The sequence below is a fragment of the Pleurodeles waltl genome, chromosome 2_2 (assembly GCF_031143425.1).
Source record: "Pleurodeles waltl isolate 20211129_DDA chromosome 2_2, aPleWal1.hap1.20221129, whole genome shotgun sequence".
NCBI lineage: Eukaryota > Metazoa > Chordata > Amphibia > Caudata > Salamandridae > Pleurodeles > Pleurodeles waltl.
Window position 1 is genome coordinate 853,487,162 of NC_090439.1, and position 19,518 is coordinate 853,506,679.

The 19,518-nt window shown below is 44.1% G+C and overlaps 1 protein-coding gene across 2 annotated transcripts in view; it reads left to right on the forward strand.

Annotated features, from left to right (window-relative positions):
• LOC138282681 (neural-cadherin-like) overlaps positions 1–19,518 on the forward strand; it is a 380,719-nt gene that overhangs the window by 151,116 nt on the left and 210,085 nt on the right. For both annotated transcript variants that reach the window (XM_069220493.1, XM_069220494.1), the window contains exons 6-8: positions 8,470–8,719; positions 9,427–9,569; positions 18,675–18,847. In XM_069220493.1, the coding sequence (XP_069076594.1) occupies positions 8,470–8,719; positions 9,427–9,569; positions 18,675–18,847 (566 nt within the window). The remainder of the gene's footprint in view (positions 1–8,469; positions 8,720–9,426; positions 9,570–18,674; positions 18,848–19,518) is intronic.

Consider the following 19,518-nt stretch of genomic DNA (forward strand, 5'->3'; position numbering starts at 1 on the left):
TTATGGTGTATTTTGCATATCATAGCTGTCATATTTTAGGAGCTTCCCAGGTTTATGTTCACTGCACTGTAACTAATGATCTAGCCTTTAGCTGTGTTTTCTCAGTGAAAAAAATACACATATTTAAACCACTAAAGAATACTACATTCATACTTGTATCTTTCATAGCATTAAGGGAATTGCGATATGTAATCTCACCTTTGACATTATTTATGAGATTTGTAACTGCCTCTATCACATCAAGGATAATGTCATCAGCATTACATCTGGTGAGTGAGTTACAGTTTGAATGGTTGATATGCGAGAATTCAAGGCTAACCATAGCGTTCGAATATCAGTGGTTTTTCAGTTAATCTGTAAACATAACCGCTTCACCTATGTTTTATAAGTGCATTTCAGTGGTTTTCTAACCATACATCAAGGTGTTAGAATCAAGCTAATAATAACTTCACGTTAACCTCGTTTTGCTAATAGCACCACCAAGAAGAGCGAAGCTGCCACTCTGATATTCTCACATTGATGTCCCTGATGTATGGAGATATTTGATTTCATCCAAATACAGCATTTACTTAATGACTGGAGTAAGCACTTGAAATTCACACCTGCCTACAAGGTTTACTATCAGAATATCAAACAAATGTAATGTTGTCATGGCAAAATATTACTTACCAGAATATGATGAAGGTAAATATATATAAATGGGTTTACGTTTACTCATGGGCACTGATAGTAAAAGTGTGGCACCCCCAAAACAACATTGCTGGAGTTCTGAAGGTATATGAACCATAATGATGACTGCAAACTTCGTTTTTATCTTGTCATATTAGCTGTGTGTTCAAAGACGGAGATCAAATGAAAGGCTATGTCATCTGACAAATTGTTGCTTATTCTTTCACCATAGAGATTGGTGAATACTTTTCTTTCCAAAGTGAGAAGATCTTGTAAAGTGAACTAGTTGACAACCTTGTGGTGGAACAGGGAGCATGAAAGAAAAGGCTGTAAGATTGCTTTTTCTAACACACAACAAAATTTAAATAACTGTAAATGAACTGTTCGAATATTTTAAAATATATCTGCAGTTAGGAAAGTACAAATGAAGCACATTTTTAATTCTGAAGTGTGTTGGAAACAAAGATTTTAATAGGGTCAAGACAAATTAAGACATTTTACTTGGTGTTGTGCATACGATAAATATTTGCTGACACCTGTTTTCAATTACCGTTTGTGTGCTGTATCATTTTACCAATAAAGACAAGTCAGAAGTTATGGGCTTAAACACTCTGTAGCAGGGCTGAGCTCTGCAGGTCTATACTGGCAACCTAGGTGTATAAAATATCTAGGACTTGAACTTACCTCAGACCTATTAGAAACCATCCAGCACAATGAAACATTAATGTTTAAAAAAATTAAAACCTATTAGAGGGTTGGAACTCCAAATGTATCACTTTTGTGGGGCTGCATAGAGACAGACAAGATGTTGGTGACCCCGATTGTGAATTACCTTAAAAGTATGCTACCTCTCTTATTGTCTGATGACTTCAACCAAAAACTTGACAAGTTGCTAAGAAAATGTATGGCAGAACAAACAACCCAGAATCTCAATCAAAAAGCTGCACCTTCCTATGACTTTAGACTGCATGAATCTGGCGGACTTTAAATATTACCAACCAGCCTTCTTAGCAAGGCAAGGATCGCTATGGTTCTCCCATTCTCATGGCTATTCCCCACCCGGTTAACTTTTGAAAAATAAATACTAGGCAAGTTGCACCATTTAGCGCTTCTGACCACCAAATCCAGAGCGACCCTATAAACCAAGTAAATTTTTAACAACATAAAAAGACCTCTGCTGAAAACTGATAGACTACTAGAGCACCAGTTACCCGGTCTAATTTGATTTCCCTTTGGTATAATCCTAAAATAAAAATCCAAGGCGAACACAGTTTCTGGCACACATGGGCATCTAAAGGTATGCATTCTATGAAACAATTAGGCCCCCAGCAGAATCCCCTCTCATTCAGGGAATTACAACAACAATACAGGCTTTCAGACACAGACTTTTTTGATTTCCCTAAGCTTCAGGACAGATTTTCAAAAGTTAAATGCCCCACCAGGCACCCTTCTTTTCCCATGAGCACCTCCTCTTTCACCAAAACCGGCCACCAATCTTCTAAGTTCTACCACGTTTTAAAACCTAAAATGACACACCTCACCTCAAAAGTACTGGGGAAATGGGAGACACTTGAAGTCATCTCCACAAATGATTGGGCCCGTATCTAGAAATTGGTTGTTTTTCCCAAAATCCCTCCCTCTTTATCTCAAAAGAAATATTGGCTCCTACATGGGGCGTTGTGGACACCAGCTTGCCTTCATGAGATATCATTTAGGTCTGACTCAACTTGTTGGAACTGCAGTAAAGCCGCAGGAGACCTCCTGCATCTGCTTTTGTATTGTAGCTCTGTTTCCCACTTCTGAGGCTGCTTATTCAATTTTTGTTGAACTCTGTTTGGGTTCCCACTGAAACACGGCTTTCTTTCCCTTACTCGGGGTTTTCAACTCAAGACACACAATGATAGTTTGGACATTCTCTTATATGCAGCCGGTAAGTGCATCCTTAATGACTGGAAAAACACTGCTGCCACCTCTTTTAAATCCTGGTTGGATTGGATTACTCACCCAAGGGGTGCCGCTAATATATCGCTATAAAAGTCCCCATGGGAATCACAATCTAGCTCGGTATGGAATACACTAGATAACTTCTTTGCCTCCACCAAAGCGCCATGAATCTCACAACCCAAGATGGCACATCGGTATTTCCTTCACATTCCAGAAGCACAATTGTCCACACATTCATCTATAGGATTGCCATACTTGCGTAGTCTTCCTTTGTTTCTATATTGCACATGTCGGATCTGATTTAGTCTTGCTATGTTTTTGTTCATATTTTCCTTTTATGGAGTTAATGCACCTTTGTACAAGAATGTGTAACTTTATCTGCATTTCCCAACGTGTGTAACACTGACATACTATCATACCCTTTCCTTTTTTTCCTTTTGTCTCTTTCGCCTTTGGAAACCTCAATAAACTACTTTGAAATAAAAAAAGGCTATGTGCACATTTAGTGGCCATTTCTAAGGGAAATGGGCTGTTTGTAATGACGGTGCGCTACCACGTCATCCGTTAACCAATATATTTGCCACAGTGTGCTCCAAAGTGCTGCAGTTTAATTACATACTAGACCCTCATCACTCTTCCTGGATGAGAGTTGCTCATTTGCCACACTTGTTCTTTGTGTATTGCTTGGAATTTTCACAATCCACATAAAATCGATAATACCACATTGATGGCAGCTGTCCCGCTTTGAAAAGTGTTGCAGCACCACAGGCTTTACCTTCTGGCACATATATATCTTGAAAGTACATAGATGTGGAGTTAAACATGCGTAATCATGTGTGACAGTGCAGGGCATATCTGAGCACTACTGTGAATTAGGCTTGAAAGAAATCCATAATTGATACACTTTACCAGGCAGCTAGCATCTTTCCATGACATAGTTTTACAAACTCTTGTTGTCAAATTATGGTCACAGGGCAAAGGCAATCACGTACTTTCTGCAGCAACATGAAATAGTGCAATAGTCATAGACTGCGATTGTAGGAACCTCGGTTACTGCTTATAAAACGTCCAGTTAAAATGTGGCATTAAACGATGGTTAACCACCTCATAGTATAACCCTCTGGACCAACGCAAAATGAGTGGTTGCTGCTTATAACACACAGTGATAGGCTGCTCCAACAGCAAATCAGGCACCGGTGGTAAGTTGGTATCCGATTACACAAGATAAAAAGGAAAGGTAGTGCACACTCTAACCTCAAGAAACATGTTATAGGGGCTGAACAATCTGTAAACATATTGTGATCTGGCCCATTAGGCAGTGCTTAATTTGTGATTATTGTTTCCGGTGCTGAGCAGTGGCACTTATTTTTGAGGGCCGGCGCTTATTCTTCTGCCTCAAACATTTGCTGCGAGAAAATTACACAGATGGGAAAGACGGGGGAAGAAAAAAACGAAAAAGCGTCACAGAGGGAGAAAGCAGGAAGCTGCAAAAGTGAGCTGAAAGGGCAGGGAGTGGCCGTAAATGGATTTAAGAGGCCCGAGATGGCTTCAGGATTACGCTGCCTCAGAATTCCGTGCTCGCACATTTTAATGTAGCAGCCGCGTGTCTAGGAGGAGGGCTTTGGGCACCGGCACGTTTTGCTTTTCAAATTAAGCACTGCCATTAGGAGAAGGTTTGAATTTAAGCTTCACATATTACGATATATTTACTCACTAGCTCCCCTTTGCGCCCGCCGTGCAGTGATTAATTTGTGCCATCGGGTGCAGGTGGTGGACATTGTACTCATGTTTTTGGGAGCAGGACTTATTTTTCATCATCCGATTTTGATTCAGACAGAGAAAGGTAAAGGTAGAAAATGGAGAAAGAAGGAATACAAATGATCACAGAGGGAAAGCAGGGCTGAAAAATAACCTTCAAAATCGAGTTACAAAACAGTCCACCCTGCAGGGTCCTGGAAGAACGAGGCAGCCGGGGTATCCGACCGCCCTGGCACTGGGCAGCAATGGTGCGCGCTCGTAAGAAATAAAGTGGGCCCCTGTCTTACCTATTTACAACTTTAGCACTGCGAATGTGTAAGAAACGTGGACCCCCCATGCTTTCCACTTGTAGAAAGGAGAAAGCAATTTTAAAGATGGGGCACGTCGCCCCCTCCTTGCAAGGATTTTAATACAGACTCTGTGCTATGCGGGGTGGTGGCTCCGTAGCAATGACGCCTTTGTCTGCAGAAATAAGTAGGTGAAGTGAATGCTTTTCTGCGGTTTTTACCCTTTGTGGGACGTCTGTATAGACTAAGAGAGTCCTATAACCTTTAAGGAACGGGCTGGTTGGAGGGGGCGGCGCGCGGGGGGCTTTTATCGTGGGACACGGTGAATTGCCTAACACCGTGGCCTCCAGGGGCTCGCGGCCTTCACCTCCATATTGTGGTGATACAGGTCTGTGTCAGGCCCTCGCTGGTTTCAAGAAGTGTTTTTCTGCACTTGAGTTTTCGAACAAAGCCCTGGAGAGGGGGCAGCTCGGATTAGCCCCTCATGCTGGTTCCCTGCTGTCCGAGCCGTGCCATCCCACTCTCCCATCTGGGCAGCGTGAAAGGAAGTTTACTTTTTAGATTAGAGCCTTTCTTCCTGCCCGGTGAATGAGCGCGGTTGTGAAGTGATGATGTGAAGTCCCTTCATTCGATGGGAAAATGGCGCCCGGCGAGCCCACTTCCAGCGGGCACTCGAAACATTGCCTCCTTGTTTAATTGGCTTTTGTGGCTGAACAGATGGGGCATCATGTACTCGGCTAAAACACTGTCCGGGGATGAGTGCGCGTTTTTAGTTAATTATGTCATGTTCTCTCTTCAGTGGCAGGCTACGAGAGTTGTGTTTACCTTTTGCAATGTAAGTGAACACTGACTGTGCTGGAGGGAGATAAGGACTTTCCATGTGTGTAGTTTCTGGGCTCAGAAATAAACACGCGCCTGTGCTCGTGACACTCGTGAATGCACGACATTTCTGTGTATGCGAATCCGCGAGTGTTTCAGTGCTTTGGCCTGCTTTTCATTGGTCGTGCTTCTTATTTGCAGATCTTCGCTTTGCTTATTTTTCAGATTACCAATCCCACTGTTCAGGGCCCAGTTAAGAGGGTGATGTTCCGTTGTTTTGGTTTCATCCCACTGGCAGCGTTCGGGTGCCCTAACGACAGCTGCAAGCATTATAGTTTAAAACATTGAAATGGGCAAAAAGCCCTCCTGCTTGGTTCCACATGTTCATAAAGGGATCGGGGTATCATTAATACAGGGCAGGGATGGACGGGGCTCTCCCTTGGCTTTGCCTTAAGTGGGAGGTACTCACGGGCACTGGTTACCCACACTTTAATCCGAAAGAAGGAGCAGCAGCACTTCTGGGCAACGCTTTTAATGGGAGAGAATCCACACTGTCTCAGTTCCAGGCAAGTACTCTGGGATAGAGAGAACCTGCACGTTCACACTTCAGTTTCAAGCGCTGCATTCAATGTTTACTAGCCCTGTCGGTGAGTGTAAGGAAACCTATCAACAAACCCGAGACAGGATACCACAGGACCCTGATCCAGGGAATAGAGACCTCACATTCAGCTAACACATTACCCAAAGTACCCCATGCCTGGTTCCTTTTACCTTTCAGTACATTAGTTTGTCATCTAACTATCATCCTGGTGGCAATGAAAAAAGTTAATTTTTCTTTATTAGATCCTAACCCACTCCTAAAATAGGAAATGGGTATAAACGATTCTCCGGTCCGACTCCCCTGCAGATAATGGAATAAAAGCAGCTCTGCCGCTGGACTCTGGGTAGCAGGTCCCTCGTCTGCTATTTATCTGGAGGACACTGCGTCTCCTTCGGATGACGTCTGCGGTAGCAGACACTGAATCTGCATTTTGCATTGACCTGCAGCGCATCATTGAAGTTTAAAAAACACGACTCTTTGCTGCCTTGCTTTGTCCAATATTGAGAAAGCAGGTGAAAGGCGATGCTCTGTAGCTTGGTAGCCCAGAATCTATGTCCACTGAGGACAGAGGCAAAAGACGAGTCTCTACTGGAGTGCACTGTGCGCACAGTCGCAGGCCAAAAACACCCAATATTTGGCACATTCATCCAGAAATATTTCCTCTGTTCTTCTGAAAGTATTACCATCTTACACATTTGTGTATTGACTGGAAAATGGTTAGGCCTACATGTGCGTAGTAGATACACCTCATGCCTTTGCAGCGCTATATGGCTGTTAGCATGGGGTTATTCTCTGCACACCTGCTTGCAGACACAAGAGGTTCGACTACCAATATAGAAATGTCCACCACAGGGCTTCGAACAGTCATTTTCCTCAAGCCTCTTTGGACTTGAGTTTTTGTGTTTTTTTGCTAACGTGTTTGTGGGCCACACACACCTCCCTCCTGATTGCTTGGGCCTAAGTAGAAAAGCAATGCACGTGGAAATGTTATTTGTATTATGCTGAATTTCTAGGCAACAGTTTGGGAGTGTCTGCCATGAAGCTCATAAACAATCTTGAAACTGCTGGGCGTTTTGATAAGAAGTAGCCATTGCTCCCACTACTGCACAGGGCACAAAAGCTCACTTCACGGCAGATATTACATTTATAAATATTCTTGGGAAAGTTACTAGTCTAGCACACAGTTATGATGTATGAATGGCAGGCAGCTTTTTTTTTAGTTTATATTTTATTTTAGTCCGAAAAAAAGGGGAAAAATCAGCTATTCATGCAGTTTAATTATGTTATTACCGGTGAGTCTGCAAATCTCCAAGAATGTTTATGATTCATATTTAACTGAAAGAGGGGCTGACTCCAGTATAGAGGGGAACCATTGGTTATATGACTCTATTAAATCAAAGTAAAAAATACAGATATAGAAGAAATAATCAATTCACATGCATGATGCCTTTATGCACCCATCAGGCCTGTGAATCCCTGATCTCTAAGGTACTTCAAAGTATCTTATAGCCAACCTTGAGTTGGGGTGGCTGGTGCTTTCATAGCGCTCCTTCATCCTCTCAAGCTTGATGCAGTAAGGCAACAGGATTTCTGCAAAACCATCCATTGCAGCTTTTCATGTCGGTTTCCCCACTGCATCCATGGGAATGTTGCCCCCTGATTCTGGAAACCATCCTCAGTCAAGAATCAAAACCTCTCCACATACGTATGGTCTCCCAAGAAGGATAACCAGACCATGGAGGACTGCATAGTCCTTCTCTTCCCCAGATTTCAGAAACTGCCTATCATTGATTGAAAGTATCAGTCACTAAGTCATGTGCACCCTTAGATATTGTGAGGCCACCAGCATGCAGTCGTAAATCAAAACACCCGTCAAACCTTAGACTAGGGATGAACAACAAATACAAGTGAAAGCATGAATCAACTTTAAAGCAATATATATTCTTTAAACAAATCCGGACTACAGCTCGCATCAAAGCAAGGTTACTTCATGTGAACCCTGCCTTAGCTCTACCGTCTAAAAGCTGAATTCCATGCAGTGCGCTGGAATCAAGGAAGAAGGGTGCATATCATGTGATGCAGAAAATATATTCCGTAGGGTAATGAGCTGCTTTTTGGTGGGTGGGAGGCACTGGGTGAGTGGGGAGTTCCAGAGCATGGGAGAGGATGGAACTGGATGCGAGGAAGGGAAGGTGGAGAGGGTCAGTAGGGAGGATCTGACAGTAGTAAGCCTGTGTAAGTTACGAATTGGAGGAGGACTCAGCGTTTTTGGTTATGTGTGTTTTTTTGCATTGCACCTGTATAAGGACTGCCGGGCATGTAACAGTAAATGTTTGTTGATGCCGTAGAAAAATGCAGCAGTTGAGCATCATTATTTTACGTGTCCCACAGTCCAAGCAAGCGATTGCGATTCTGGCCCGAATTCCGAGATCTCCTACTTCATCCAGAACGCAGACTTCTCCATCACTGCACGTGGCATCATCAGTTCCAGCCAGCGCCTGAACTACGAGCGCGTCAACCACGTGTACGAGTTTGTGGTGATTGCCGTGGACAAGGGGCTCCCCCCACGCACCGGAACGGCCTCAGTGCGCCTTCGCATGACCAATGTCAACGACGAGGCACCTGTGTTCTCGCAGACCACGTAAGAATATTTCAGAATCCTTCAACATTGACATTTTTCAGCCCATATATGTGCTTGAGAAAGGGTTTTGAAAGCTCACACAGCTTGCCAGAGCTTACAGTGGGGTGATGTGCCAGGGTTCTTGATTGAAGAGTAAGGATGGTGGCCTGTGACCCTCTTCAGAGCTGTGGTATTTATTGTGTACACAAAAAAATGAGCTCAGGTTGCATTCACACATTTATGACCATGAGCTCTGTCTTAATATCTTTAAAATGCGCTGTCAGAAATAACTTCAGACAATCTGTGGTTGAGCTAGCTACATATGCTTGAAACTTTGGAGTAGAAATTGTTTCGTGGGCAATCGTGACCACTTTTCCCACATCACAGAGTATAATAACAGTTTTCAGTTTCTGTAGGTATGAAAAATAGTACCTCGTTTTTCGTATTTCTTTTAATTACTAAGATTCTTTTGTAGTATTGTTACGTTTTCTGTATAGTTTGGACTTTTACCCCGTACTACTGTGTGTGGCTACCGAATGCTTAGGACACAGAGCCACCATTTTAACATCCAGTTTAGATTCCCTTTGTTGTTTAACAGCTAAGTCTCCAACATGGCCGCTGCCAGTGAAGGTGACAGCATATTTCCAATTGACAACTTTACTGTTTTTTCCTTAAATACCGCGTTCTCTCTAGGTGCATTCGACTAAATGATTGATTTTTCTTCTTAGGTATAAAACATTCCTTGCAGAGGATGCTGGCCCCAATACTCTTGTTGCCACAGTGCATGCTAAAGACCCCGATGGCGACAGTGTGTCATACCTGATCGCTGGAGGCAACGGGGAGGGAAACTTTGAGCTGGACAGCCAAAAAGGTAGGAGCAAGACAAGTAAGAATTTATGGATTGCATAGTGTTCAAAGGCGCAATAAGCACTTGCGTGAGAACCCACTCAGGGGCTGAAGGAAGGTGTGAATGTTGGATCGTCCTCTGTGGCTTCTCGTCAATGGCTGTACATGTAAACATCACGGGGTAAGCTGATTTGGGCAAAACTGCTCTGATGTGTTCAAATAGGTAAGTCAATAGTTTCTGGATTCAATGCACACAAAGGAGTCATTAGTCAATAGAGCTATTAGCCGACTCGTGCCACAATCAAGAATGGACATTGTACCATGGCCAGTTCTGGGGAGTTTGTATGAACGTTTCATCTTCCTCCTTTTGTTGTGCGGACATCTTAGAGCGCCCCTTGGAGCCACTGCTCAAGGCCAAAGTGCTGCTGGGCTTTTATAAATGAGAGTCTGACATTTTGTGAATGTTGATATGATTCCCTCCTTACTCTTTATTTTGGAAGCTTTGCATATGTTCTGCAGGTAAACAGAGTTCCAAAGAAGTAGGCAAAATCCAAAGGAAATATTTGTGGAGGTTTCATGTTGGGCCAATCTGGCAATCAGGGATGAATATTGTCACCTGCTCTTGTCACCTTATCCACTGTTCTACTCCTTTTCTCCAAACACTCTTTTGCCGTGAAGACCCAGAACACCACTTGCCTACCCTCTTGGATCCTCTTTCTCAAATGCCTCTATTTATGAGTAATGTATTTATTTATGGACTCCATGATTTATTGATTGGTTGGTTAATGCACTTGTTTGCCATTTTAGTTTTATTCTAGTTCATTTTAGGTCTGGCCACAGATAACATGTATGCACAACATAACAACATACAAAGAGGGCTTAAGATCACCCAGCTTCTGACATTGGCTTGTTTGGATAAGCCCCATTCAGGCACTGGTTTAGTTCTCTGTCCATCACTTTTTGGACCAGTCCACGTCATTGTGTGACTATGTACGTTTTTTTCATTGGTAAGAAATGCACAACGTAGTCCTCGTGCCGAGCGTTAAAGGAAAAAATACTGCATTCACTATTGAAAGACCATGCAGCAATCTCATTGGTCTGCATTGGGAATCCCCTCATCCAGGATGGCCGCCATATCAACGTGATCCCTCGGTGACCTTAGATGCGGAGATTCTCCTTCTGATGCAGTGCGATTGCTGCACTATATTTTTATTTCCTGTGTATTGCTGTGTGAGCACTTCCGTGTCAACCAACAGCAAAAGGAGCAGCCCTGATATATTTTACCCACCCCTTCCACATGCGGAGACCGGCATGCTGCGGCCACTCCACTCACTCACACCCAGCAGTTACACAGCTCCTCTTTCGTCACACTCCTTAATTCCAGAGCCCTTCTGAGTGGAATAGTGAACCTTCTCCTTCAGAGGCCACTGGAGCCTCGCACTCTCCAGCCTGGCCCCATATGTGTGATGCAGCAGGGCGTGTGCACAGTGCTAGAGGTGCATGTGAGGTGCTCCTGTGCACTGAGTGGTATCCCAGCTGAACTGCGTCACAGCGTAGCAGAGATGGAAGCCAAGCAGTCTTCGGCCTGTGCGGTGAGTCCCAGACCACAGTCCAGTGCCCTACACTACGCCTGGAACCTCAGAGCGTCTCTGCCTCCCGCAGCCTCTGGGAGTACCAGGGCGCCCCTAGACCCTTATCTCTGCAGGGACCTGCTGTGTTGGGTGCAGTCTTCAGTGAGCGGACACCTGTACCACACCCCGCTCCGCACAATATGATGCCTAATTCGACTCTTATTCTTATTCACAGGTAATATGTCTTCTAATTGCTATAATGTGTGAGTGCCTGATATAACACTTGAAACAGTGACTTTGCTGCTGTACCTTGTCAGTTTCCTGCTTGCATGCTCCCGCCTCCTGCAAGCGTAGTTCGTTTTGATTGGAGAAGGACGCAGAAACATCAGCGTGTTAGAAAGGTTTTGTAGGCAGAATGAATTCACAGTGTCCAAGAAGTAGCGCAGGGAGCACAGGTCTTTAACTTGATGGCGGTTTCATTTTAACCAGCATTATGATCCACCATAATGTTTAACCAATTTCTTTACTTTTCCTTGTTGTGACATAAATTGTGTAGCACATAGCCAAGGTGTTCTTTACTCTTCAGGAATTACCCAGCCCTTTCCGAAGGCTTCCGACTTATATATATTCGAGTATGTTTCAATTGCAGAATGCAGATTTGTGGAAAGTCTAAGTCTCTTGTTGCCGTTCGGCTCGTAAGCATCCCCCAGGCAGTCAATGTCTGATGCTCCTCCATCCCACTCAGTATTACACTTTTAAAATACCTAGTGGGGGCACTGAAAACTCCCTGCTGCTTTTTAGTGGAATCATAATCTTTCAACACATCGACTCATCTCTCATGTAAATCGCCTGTTTTTTTGCTCCTCTAGTTTTATATGTGATTTTTTTCAATTTGTTGCAACTTCTTTGCACTTGTTATAATAAACTGTTCCTGGCAGTACTTCTTATTTTAACAATAAGTCTGCCGTCAGAAACAAGCCTCACAAATAGATGGAATTGAAATTAATATGTACAGAAAAGTGAGAATATGCACTGTGTAACGAGAGCATATCGAGAGCAGTCACAAGAGCGCTTACAAAAGCAGTCAGTGTTCAATGCCCGGTATTTGAATTGGCTTGATATTGGATTCTTGCAGAATTTCTAGTCATATGTTGCTCATTTTGGCATCTCTGTTGTTTTTCTCAGTTTCTCTCCATGCTACATTGCTCATTCCATCTGACTCACTGTAAATATGACACACAGTCAGCAGGTCCTTGAAGCTTTCTTTAACATCAAATGCAGCCACGAAGCACCAAAGAGTTTGTGCTTACATAATGGAGCAATGTGCTCATCTTCCCGCGGCTCCAATATTGTGTATCCAAGCATGGAGATGGAAGAAAGGCTGATGTTTGTGTCCTTCATTAGGCAAATCGTGCATTCCTATTGAAGCAAACTCAGGTGACCTTGAGGCTATGACATGTTCACATATGACTGAAAACGAAGGGCCTGGTTTAGAGTTTGGCGGAGGTGCTTACTTTGTCACAAATGTGACGGGTGTCCCATCCAACATAATACAATTCCATTATAGCCTACGGAACCTCTAATATGGCGGCAGGATATCCGTCACATTTGTGGCAGAGTAACCCCTCTGCCAATCTCTAAATCAGGTCCTAAATCCCTATCCATCAGTGCAGGGGATGCTCCATGCTCTTAGAGACCAAGGGCCTGAGTTTGGCGGACAGGTTAGTCCATCACAACTGTGAAGGATATCCCATCCGCCGTATAGCGATCTCCACTGCTATAACGGGATCGTAATACGACGGACGGGAGATCCGTCATGTTTGTGACAGGGTAACCTCCTCCGCCAAACTCTGAATCAGAGTTAACTAATCCCTGACACTGTTAACAAATTAGGAAGCACCTTGGACCTGAATTGGGCCTAGCAGTGTGTATATCCCTTTATGGTGGTCAGATCATTTCAAACTCGCTTCTGTTTCCCAAAAAGTATCAAATTAACAAGTTTTCATTCACATTCTCAATCACTTAATCAATTGTTTTAAAAAATATGAACCCAATATTCTTCAGTTTCACTCAAGTTGGATTTTCTGATCTAACCACTGTGGTGTATTTAGAAAATATCAGTATAGAATTCCCTTTAATTAATAAACTTGTTAAAACCCAGGTGTGAGGCTAACCAATGGTTTCCCAAGACCACTCATACCGTTGTAACCAAATTGCTCAATCTGAGCTCTTGACTTTTCAGTAGCAGAGAATTTGAGCATTTAAGCCTTACTCTAAGAGGTATTAGGCGTTTGAGAATTCAGATGCAGCATTGTAGGAGGCTGGACTGGCTTGTAGTGAGTACCAAGGGGTACTTGCACCTTGCACCAGGCCCAGTTATCCCTTATTAGTGTATAGGGTGTCTAGCAGCTTAGGCTGATAGATAATGGTAGCTTAGCAGAGCAGCTTAGGCTGAACTAGGAGACGTGTGAAGCTACTACAGTACCACTTAGTGTCATATGCACAATATCATAAGAAAACACAATACACAGTTATACTAAAAATAAAGGTACTTTATTTTTATGACAATATGCCAAAGTATCTTAGAGTGTACCCTCAGTGAGAGGATAGGAAATATACACAAGATATATATACACAATAGCAAAAATATGCAGTATAGTCTTAGAAAACAGTGCAAACAATGTATAATTACAATAGGATGCAATGGGGAAACATAGGGATAGGGGCAACACAAACCATATACTCCAAAAGTGGAATGTGAACCACGAATGGACCCCAAACCTATGTGACCTTGTAGAGGGTCGCTGGGACTATTAGAAAATAGTGAGAGTTAGAAAAATAACCCTCCCCAAGACCCTGAAAAGTGAGTGCAAAGTGCACCAAAGTTCCCCTAAGGACAAAATAGTCGTGTTAGAGGGAGAATGCAAGGAAAACACAAATCAGCAATGCAACAACGATGGATTCCTGTCTGAAGGTACCTGTGGAACAAGGGGACCAAGTCCAAAAGTCACAAGCAGCTCGGAGATGGGCAGATGCCCAAGAAATGCCAGCGGTTGGTGCAAAGAAGCTCTTACTAGGCTGAAGAACTGTGAATACTGCAGGAACGACAAGGGCTAGAGACTTCCCCTTTGGAGGATGGATCCCCCACGCCTTGGAGAGTCGTGCAGAAGTGTTTTCCCGCCGGATGGACGCCAACAAGCCTTGCTACACGCAAATCGTGCGTTTGGCGTTTTTGGACGCTGCTGGGGCCCAGGAGGGACCAGGAGGTCGCAAATTGGACCTGCAGAGAGAGGGGACGTCGAGCAAGACAAGGAGCCCTCACTGAAGCAGGTAGCACCCGGAGAAGTGCCAGAAACAGGCACTACGAGGATGCGTGAAACGGTGCTCGCCGAAGTTGCACAAAGGAGTCCCACGTCGCCGGAGACCAACTTAGAAAGTCGTGCAATGCAGGTTAGAGTGCCGTGGACCCAGGCTTGGCTGTGCACGAAGGATTTCCGCCGGAAGTGCACAGGGGCCGGAGAAGCTTGCAAAGTCGCGGTTCCCAGCAATGCAGCCCAGCGAGGTGAGGCAAGGACTTACCTCCACCAAACTTGGGCTGAAGAGTCACTGGACTGTGGGGGTCACTTGGACGGTGTCGCTGGATTCGAGGGACCTCGCTCGTCGTGCTGAGAGGAGACCCAAGGGACCGGAGATGCAGCTTTTTGGTGCCTGCGGTTGCAGGGGGAAGATTCCGTCGACCCACGGGAGATTTCTTCGGAGCTTCTGGTGCAGAGAGGAGGCAGGTTACCCCCACAGCATGCACAAGCAGGAAAACAGTCGAGAAGGCGGCAGGATCAGCGTTACAGAGTTGCAGTAGTCGTCTTTGCTACTATGTTGCAGGTTTGCAGGCTTCCAGCGCGGTCAGCGGTCGATTCCTTATCAGAAGGTGAAGAGGGAGATGCAGAGGAACTCGGCTGAGCTCATGCATTCGTTATCTAAAGTTTCCCCAGAGACAGAGACCCTAAATAGCCAGAAAAGAGGGTTTGGCTACCTAGGAGAGAGGAAAGGCTACTAACACCTGAAGGAGCCTATCAGCAGGAGTCTCTGACGTCACCTGGTGGCACTGGCCACTCAGAGCAGTCCAGTGTGCCAGCAGCACCTCTGTTTCCAAGATGGCAGAGGTCTGGAGCACACTGGAGGAGCTCTGAACACCTCCCAGGGGAGGTGCAGGTCAGGGGAGTGGTCACTCCCCTTTCCTTTGTCCAGTTTCGCGCCAGAGCAGGGGCTAAGGGGTCCCTGAACCGGTGTAGACTGGCTTATGCAGAATTGGGCACCTCTGTGCCCAACAAAGCATTTCCAGAGGCTGGGGGAGGCTACTCCTCCCCTGCCTTCACACCATTTTCCAAAGGGAGAGGGTGTCACACCCTCTCTCAGAGGAAGTTCTTTGTTCTGCCATCCTGGGCCAGGCCTGGCTGGACCCCAGGAGGGCAGATGCCTGTCTGAGGGGTTGGCAGCAGCAGCAGCTGCAGTGAAACCCCAGGAAGGGCAGTTTGGCAGTACCAGGGTCTGTGCTACAGACCACTGGGATCATGGGATTGTGCCAACTATGCCAGGATGGCATAGAGGGGGCAATTCCATGATCATAGACATGTTACATGGCCATATTCGGAGTTACCATGGTGAAGCTACATATAGGTAGTGACCTATATGTAGTGCACGCGTGTAATGGTGTCCCCGCACTCACAGAGTTCAGGGAATTGGCTCTGAACAATGTGGGGGCACCTTGGCTAGTGCCAGGGTGCCCTCACACTAAGTAACTTTGCACCCAACCTTTACCAGGTAAAGGTTAGACATATAGGTGACTTATAAGTTACTTAAGTGCAGTGTAAAATGGCTGTGAAATAACGTGGACGTTATTTCACTCAGGCTGCAGTGGCAGGCCTGTGTAAGAATTGTCAGAGCTCCCTATGGGTGGCACAAGAAATGCTGCAGCCCATAGGGATCTCCTGGAACCCCAATACCCTGGGTACCTTAGTACCATATACTAGGGAATTATAAGGGTGTTCCAGTAAGCCAATGTGAATTGGTAAAATTGGTCACTAGCCTGTTAGTGACAATTTAAAAGTAATGAGAGAGCATAACCACTGAGGTTCTGGTTAGCAGAGCCTCAGTGAGACAGTTAGGCACCACACAGGGAACATACACATGCACACCTATGAGCACTGGGGCCCTGTGTGACAGGGTCCCAGTGACACATACATATAGGCCACAAACCTATGAGCACTGGGGTCCTGACCAGCAGGATCCCAGTGACACATAACAACCATACTGAAAACATGGTGTTTTCACTATGAGCACTGAGGCCTGGCTATCAGGATCCCAGTGAGACAGTGAAAACAGTGACAAACACCCTGACATACACTCACAAACAGGCCAAAAGTGGGGGTAACAAGGCTAGAAAGAGGCTACCTTCTCACAAGCATGACCTAAAACAACCAATGTAGTCAGTACCTAGTCAGAGCTAGTCAGAGCTAGGTCCTTGACAAAGACTATGGCTTTTATGTATCGGTCAGAAAAAAAGGGCAGTTACAAGTATAATGCACAAATAAACAGAAGGTAGGAGATCCTTCTGGTGCGACCCAAACTTTTTATGTAGTGTTTACGTGCTGGGTGCTGCATTTTTATAACATTGATCCTATGACCAATGCTGTCCCATTTGGCCGTGCTCTGGTGAACTTCCAGCACTTCAGGATTCTTTTGGTGTACTAAGTTATTAAGTGTTGATTTGGCTATATATTTGTTTGCTCTTTGTACTTTGTTATAAGGCTGTTGCTGATTTCCTGATAATTTTTGTGTGCCAGGCATGCTTCACTCCTACACACCTCACTAGTCAGACTAATTCATTATGATTTCCTTGTTGAAGTTCAGTTTTTTTTTACTTGGCGAGGTTTTTGGCAATTAAGGTTCTTTTTAGACAATTGTAGCTTATTTACTGCACCCAGCCCTATTTCTTCTCAGAGAAAGTCAGTGTAGGTTTCATGATTTGGATGTGTTTAACAAGAGATTCCAAGGATATTTTTTTACTGTTGCCTTCTAGAGGTTCTTCTTGCTTGTTATTCTGTCCATGGAAATGTTCTTTGAAGTCCAACTATTTTATGAAGTATTTCCTTTCACAGACAAAGCTGAATTTTGTGCAGTTACTCGTGGGGGTAGTATGTCAATTCCTCCAACAGTAAAGACTATTTAGCTCACGTGAGTTCATTTTTAGAGATACTCTCATGTGTGAAGTCAATAACATTGGGTTGTGCACCACAGGCTTTGCAGTGTCCGCGTATTGCTTTGGTTTATGCATTGGAAGTCCTGCTGTTTCCTGTTCTTCTGACATAGAAAGAGAACATCTTCTCTTCTAGCTGACAGTGCGGTCATTGCATTGGGCTATTTGTTTAATTTTACATTGTCGTTGTGGGATACTTTGCTCCTCCTTGTGGTTCCCTTTGATGAGAGTTGGTGCATGGAACTGCCCTTTACCTTCTTTGATGCCATCTAGCATGCCTGACCAGCATACGCCTTATAAGAGTACTTCTCAGTAGACAGTAGATCCTGAGTCAGAAGATAAATGTTCCTTTCCAATACGGCCACTTTCCCCCCGAGATGGCAAATGTGTGAATGACTCCTGCAAATGTTGGTATATATCCGGTATCGTGAGCCTTTATTCCAGGTATGTACAGGAAAAAGTTCAACAATGAACTTCTCTTTATATGTTGCCAATTCAGTGCTCTTAATGGCTTGAGAGGATAATTTATTTTCTTTATGTTTAAGATCGTTCTGGCTGCCCAAATCAGCACCTCATAACCATTTCATCCTAAAAGGCCTGCCACCAATTGGCATTGGTTGAACAAGAAATGACTAATGTGCAAACCAATATTGACATCTGAGATATAGCGAGGAAGGGTTACAATTGCTCAGCTGCTCCAAATTGGAAATAGCTGATTTTGCTTTCTTCTGAGATCTGTTAATCAATGGAGAGCTCATGGTCAAAGTTGACCTTCTGCTTTTCTACCATAAGTGCTCTTTGTGCGGAGTTTGTTGTATTTTTAGGCTGATGAAAGGGACGAGGGCTTTCACCACCACCAATATTAGACATGCATTGCCAAGAAGGGCACTATGACCTCTAGCCAATAAGCCGTGGAAGCATCTTTTTGAGTGAGTGTTCTTTCAGTTATTCTGATGCAAACATAATTAAAAATCCAACATACACGTGCCATTCAACAGAAGAATTATTTGATGACGTTTGATTACATTTTTAAGAGAGTATCTGCTCAGCCCAGCTTTAAAAAAAAAAAAAAAAGTATGTAGTCTGCAGTAGTTTGCATAAATAAACATCCAGTATCTTGTGTTAAAGGTGCTAACGAATATTCATTTCCAGTAGCCACCATATGTCCTTAGATTTTTTTCTATTTATTTTGAAGAAATAACACTTTTTAAATATTGCTGTTTTCATTCCCAGTAAACAGATTTTCCCTACTGCTTCGATGATTCTCGCAGGGATGCTGACACGTTCCTTTTCTCTCCCAATGCAGGCATCCTCAGGCTTCGCAGAAGCCCCTTCCCCAGGCTGAAGGGGCCCCAGTACGTGCTGAACATCACAGCAGTGGACGACAATTCCTCGGGGGGACCAGCAGCTCTGAGCAGCAGCGCCCTCGTCATTGTCGGCATTAACGATGTAAATAACAACAAGCCGATATTTAGGGAGGTGAGCAGCTGCCGCGTGACAGATTCATCAGTCCTACCCGAACCTGGCATGCACGCGCCCCTTCAAAAACCTGAACGAGTAGTGATGGAGAGTCACAACACACTGAAAGTAAAGTGTTGCTCTTGTTAGAGAATAAATAGCAACCTCTATTGGAGTCATGGACTAGATAATATTCTAGAATTCTCATTCTATCTCATCTACTGCTTTTCTGCTAATTCTCGAACTCAGAAGATGATCCAGTAACTCAGCTAAGGATAAAATAAGCAAAAAAAAGTAAAAAATATGCATGCTAATTAACACCAATAGTAACAAAATCTGTTCACGCTGTTCGCACAACTAGGGCCACTTTACTTTTTATTCAGATATTTTTTTGTAGACGAATTTCAGAACCACTGCTTATATCTATACATCCAGTCTTCCTCGAATTCCAATATGCAGGCGACATTGCTAAGTATCAATCTTGAGAGCACAATAATTGTTTCTGCAATAATTGCTCACCGTGCCACAAAACATATATATCGCTTTCAGTGCATATTGTTTCAGTGATTTCGAACAACATCCGATATGAATTGCCGATACTGAACTGCTAAACTTTGTTCACCTCTGAAAGGGTTCAGAGGCTAACTTATTAACAGTAACCATTTCCTTAGCTCAGGCAGTACCTATAGAAA